A 5,403-nucleotide genomic window follows, 5' to 3' on the forward strand; every position below is an offset into this window, starting at 1 on the left:
TGTTTTGGGCGGGGCTATCTAGATTGAATTGTCATACTGGTGCTGCACACCAAAAAGTGTGAGATGGAGGCGAGAGTTTCAAATGTAGAAATCTGTAACTTGGCTTACGGCGGAAAGTTTGAAGAATTAAAGAAATGCGTCTTGTCTGACAGCTCACTAGCGACGAAATCAGACCAGGTAAGTGGAAGCAGTTGCTGCACATGTGTGATGGTTAGCATGTTGCTATGGTGGAGTGTTTGTATTCATTCAAAGACTGCTCAGAGGTGTGTGAAAGTGCTTTGAATGTTTTCGATTTCGTGCAGGACAGCAGGACAGCTCTACATTGGGCTTGTTCAGCAGGACACGTGAATATCGCGCAGTTTCTGTTGGACCTTGGAGTAGAAGTGGATCTTAAAGATGATGTGAGTCAGCACTGTGTCAGGAATCAGTCCTGAAGCCTTGTACTGCATCACTACATGTGATTGTATTTATTAAGACGTGTTGCTAAGTGTTTATTTTGTTCTCAAATGCATACAGAAGTGTGCAGTTCATAAATGACAACAGTATTATGTGTTTAAATGTGTGGACTGTAGCACTGCAGACACCATTGTCATGCACTTCATATCCTCTTGGTGGAGATCTTTACCTTTTCTTATGTGATTTCAGGCTTGTTGGACTCCTCTTCATATAGCAGCATCTGCTGGGAGAGAAGAAATCGTCAAATCTCTAATATCCAAAGGAGCCCAGCTGAACTCTGTTAACCAGAATGGTTGTACGCCTTTACACTACGCAGCATCTAAAAACCTATACGAGGTAGCTTCTATGTTTCAATCTGTGGGTTACACTTAATTAGACATTAGATTGTTCTTCTCTCTCTGTTTCTTTCACTCTGTTATACTGTATGCAAGACACAGATGGATCAAAATAAGCAGGTCATGTGTCTGAAGAAGGGCGGTGATAAGGCAGATAAAGCATTTAAAATACAAGCATCTGATGATAAATTGTGAATGGAATGAAGGGTTGTGTAATCAAAACAAATTATATGACGTGTAGTATTAAAGAAAATAATTATTTTTATAATAGAATGCATCACACAAGAGAACTCGCTTATTCATATTTATTGAAAGGGGAAGATAAACCAACCTGTAAATTTCTATGTAAAATGTAAAACATAATTTTTTTTATTGGTGCTGGGCAATGATTAATTGCATCCAAAATAAAGGATTGTTTTGAGATTTTTTATATATATATATATATATATATATATATATATATATATATATATATATATATATATATATATATATATATATATATATATATATAATGCATATATGCTGCTAATATGATTTCGCTATTTAGAGTTTGCAAATAATACTTTTATGAAATTATAATACTAAGAAGAAAGTCCGAATGTGCGAATATAAAACCAACTTTACCTCTATGTGGAAGTTCACATACCCTGCCGTACAGGTGCAGTTCTCTGTCGGAATGCTGTTGTTTTGCGTGTTGGTGATTAATTACCCAGGCCGTGTATAACGTTAACTCCGTCTTCTTTCCTTGTCTTTGGCTAAGCAGAACCTCGGTTTTTAGTTCTACATAGTGTTGAATCTGGTAATCATGGAGCATTATTTCTTGCACATTACCACACAGAACAACATTGTTGGCATCCAAAGACTTATAGACCTTTAACTTCTCTCGTAAAATCACTTGGAGCTTTAATGAGATTGTATATTTGGGGCTGGATGCTTGGTCATTTCGTCGTATCCAATATTCATTGGGAGCGTGCTATGGCAAATGGACCTGTCAGATGAACGCCGCTCACTTTAAAGTTAATTTTGCTGAATCACTGTGCTTATCACTGGGTGACGAGCTGTTATAATATGCTGTAAGCATTATGTAAATAATATATATATATATATATATGTATATATGTATATATATATATATATATATATATATATATATGTATATGTATATATATATATATATATATATATATATATATATATATATATATATATATATATATATATATATATATATATATATATATATATATATATATATATATATATATATATATATATATAGTGTGTAATCAATATATCTTATTTCTAAGACAACAACAAACTCTGTACCGCATCGGATGTCATTCCCTCGCTGTAAATGCAAGTGCTTCTGGTTTCTTTCTGCCGCCTCCCTGCGTGCGCATCCTGAATATTTACAAACATGGTAATTGGTCTATAAATAAACATTTTATCAAATGTATCCATGCATGTGTGTATTTATATATACATAATAAATATATACAGTAAACACACATTCACTACATTCACTTTCATTGTAATCATAAAAACATAGTTCAAATCCTTAGTGATTTTCTTTTTCTAATAAAAAATGTGTGTGTCTATATTTATTTATTTATTTAGATAAGTAATTTAAAACCCATTCACTAAATGGGTGTTCTTATCATTGTTTTTAAGATAGCCCAGATTTTGCTGGAAAATGGCGCAGATCCTAATGCAACAGATAAACTGCAGTCCACACCACTGCACAGAGCATCTGCCAAGGGCAACTACCGCCTCATTCAGCTTCTGTTGAAAGAGAGCGCTTCTACCAACATTCAAGACTCTGAAGGAAACACACCACTGTAAGTTGTATAGAACCACTGTCTAATAGTGCTGCTACTTGTTGTCAGTGCTTCGTTATGTCTACTGTCTGTGTTATGTATGTGTGTGTGTGTGTGTATATATATATATATATATATATATATATATATATATATATATATATATATATATATATATATATATATATATATATATATATATATATATATAATATTTGAAGGCAAAATTATTAGCCCTCCTGTGAAAATGTAATACTTTTTAAATATTTCCTAAGTACTGTTTAACAGTGCAAGGACATTTTTACATTATTTCCTACAATTTTTTTTTGTAATTGAAAGCCTCGTTTCATTTAGTTTTGTCAAAATAAAAGCTGTTTTAAATTTAAAAACCTTTTTAAAGTCAATATTGTTAACCCCATTAAGAAGTTGTTTTTTTATTGGCTGCAGAACAAACCACTGTTGTCCAATGAGTTGCCTAATAACCCTAACTTGCCTAGTTAACCTGATTAACTTGGTTGAGTCTCTAAATTGCAGTTTAAGCTGTATATTAGTATATTGCAAAATAGCTAGTAAAATATTATGTACTGTTATCATGGCGAAAATACAAAAAAATGTTATTTGAAATCAGTTATTAAAACTATTTATTATATTATAGTTTCAAAATGTTTAATAGCACCTAGAAAATATTTTTAAGGACATTTTTTTACATTGGGGCTAATACTTTTGACTTCAACTGTATTATCAGTAGAATAGTAATAATAATAATTATTTTTATTAGTAGTATTTAGTTCTTTCAAATAGTACTATGTTTAAAACATTCTATGATATTCCATGATATCTTCTTTTATGTTCAACAGATGAAAAAATATGTTTTAAAGAATGTTGGTAACCAAATCGTTATCGGTAGCCTTTTTGCCTTTTTCCCCACTCACTATGAAAATGAGTGAAGGACCATTAAATGTTTTTTTTTACCAACATTTTTCTAAATATCTTCTTTTTTTATTCAACTGAAGAAAATATTATATATAAAAAGGGAATGCAGAACAAATACATTTTAAACCTTTATTCACATCTTTTATTGAAGGTTTTCCTCCAAAACCTGTTTTTTATTGGCTTTAAGAAATAGAATCACATGGATTTTGTATATCCTGAAGGTGATTAAATAATCAGGGAAGTTTATTTACACCTTTTTATAGTTTTATTGTAAATAATCAGGAAAGTTTTACTTGCATTTTTTAATTGTTTTATTGTTGTTTCCAGTCATCTTGCATGTGACGAGGAGCGAGCAGAGGCTGCAAAACTCCTGGTGGAGCATGGTGCCAGCATCTACATTGAAAACAAAGAAAAGATGACTCCTCTGCAGGTGGCTAAAGGTGGGCTGGGCTCTGTGTTGAAACGCATAGTGGAGGGTTGATGGACCCTGAGAAAAAAAATTTAGAAATGCACTTAAAGCTTTTTTTTATAAGCTGCTGGTCAATAATGAATGCTTCTCAGAGATGGTGATAGAAAGAAAATGCTTAATGGTGGGAGTTTTTTAAAACGAGGCAAAAAACAATGCTGTGTTCAGATTTTGGCAGTATGTTGGTCTCTTTTCATGCATTTTATTGAGTACATGAGTTTAAGGCTTACAAAAAACATTCTGAATATTATTTGTCTTTTCCTGCCATAGATGCTTTATTTCTGTTAAATCTACAGCTCGTTTTGTCTTTGTTAGTTTAATGTAAAAAGTCATTTCTAATTTTGTATCACTCTGAAAAGATTACAACATCAGTGTTTTCTTCCATCTTGATGCTTGTTTTTTAATAATGAAAATAAATTGTAATTGAATACAGTTTGATGTTGCAGTATTTCATCCGATTATGGAATTATGGTTTGTTTTATTCTATAAAGATCTGATAACTTCCAAAAATGCACTTTTTATTCATGTACAGCTGTGAAAATAGGTATTGAGCATGCCATGTTTTTCCTGGGAATAATATTTCTAAAGAAGCTGTTGACATGGAATTGAACCAGATGTTAAACCCAAACAATACAACTAAAACAAAACAAAAAAAATCAGTAAATGAATTATGTGGATTAACAATGGAATAACACAAAGAGAGAAAACGAATGAAACGTATTTAATACTTTATATAAAATGTTTTTTTGCTGATGGCAGCTTAAAGACACCTCTCATATGGTGAATGAAGTCACATGCTTTGCTCAGGTGTGAGTTTTTCACAGACCTCAGATGTTGGACTGAAGCAGCTAATAATAATTTACAATGAGGAAGGGCAGAGGGTTGCTGAATAACTACTGATAGATTTCAGCTGCTGTCTGGCCATTCACTGCCTTTCTAAACCTCCCTTCATGTGTTCAATAATTATTCCCTGTCATTTCATTTTTATTATTTTTTTTGCATGTTTGGATTTCTTTCGTTACCAACATCTGGGGAAAAAAGTCCATGGCACCTTTAGAAATATGTTTTCTGAGAAAAATGGTGACATGTACAATACTTATTTTCCTTGCTGTATATATTTAATTAATCAGAACTATCAGTAAATAATTCATCATATCCATCCATCCATCCATCCATCCATCCATCCATCCATCCATCCATCCATCTATCCTTTTAAATACAATATTCTGCTTTTATTAAAGACAAGATGCAATAGTAACTGAAAATTTAGCTTAACAGTTTACTTCCAATTTATATTGTTGCAGTTTTTCTGTTTTTGTAATATTTTGATCATATAAATGCAGACTTTCTAATGGTGATACATTGTAAATGGAAGTGTACAGGATTGTGAGAT

General features: G+C 31.9%; 1 protein-coding gene across 1 annotated transcript; it reads left to right on the plus strand.

Annotated features, from left to right (window-relative positions):
* On the plus strand, positions 1-4,400 carry psmd10 (proteasome 26S subunit, non-ATPase 10). The gene is made up of 5 exons (XM_056472267.1): positions 1-177; positions 303-401; positions 646-792; positions 2,466-2,632; positions 3,872-4,400. The coding sequence occupies exons 1-5, from the start codon at positions 64-66 to the stop codon at positions 4,023-4,025; spliced, it is 681 nt and encodes a 226-aa protein (XP_056328242.1). The 5' UTR covers positions 1-63; the 3' UTR covers positions 4,026-4,400.
* The last annotated feature ends 1,003 nt before the right edge of the window (positions 4,401-5,403 follow it).

The sequence above is a fragment of the Danio aesculapii genome, chromosome 14, assembly GCF_903798145.1.
Source record: "Danio aesculapii chromosome 14, fDanAes4.1, whole genome shotgun sequence".
Classification (NCBI taxonomy): Eukaryota; Metazoa; Chordata; class Actinopteri; order Cypriniformes; family Danionidae; genus Danio; species Danio aesculapii.

What these genes read in the sequence shown, in the direction of transcription:
- psmd10 (XM_056472267.1), top strand. Translation starts at nt 64, where the DNA reads ATGGAGGCGAGAGTTTCAAATGTAGAAATCTGTAACTTGGCTTACGGC. An exon ending in TAGCGACGAAATCAGACCAG is followed by an intron (nt 178 to 302) that starts GTAAGTGGAAGC and finishes GATTTCGTGCAG; the next exon opens with GACAGCAGGACAGCTCTACA. An exon ending in TCTGAAGGAAACACACCACT is followed by an intron (nt 2,633 to 3,871) that starts GTAAGTTGTATA and finishes TGTTGTTTCCAG; the next exon opens with TCATCTTGCATGTGACGAGG.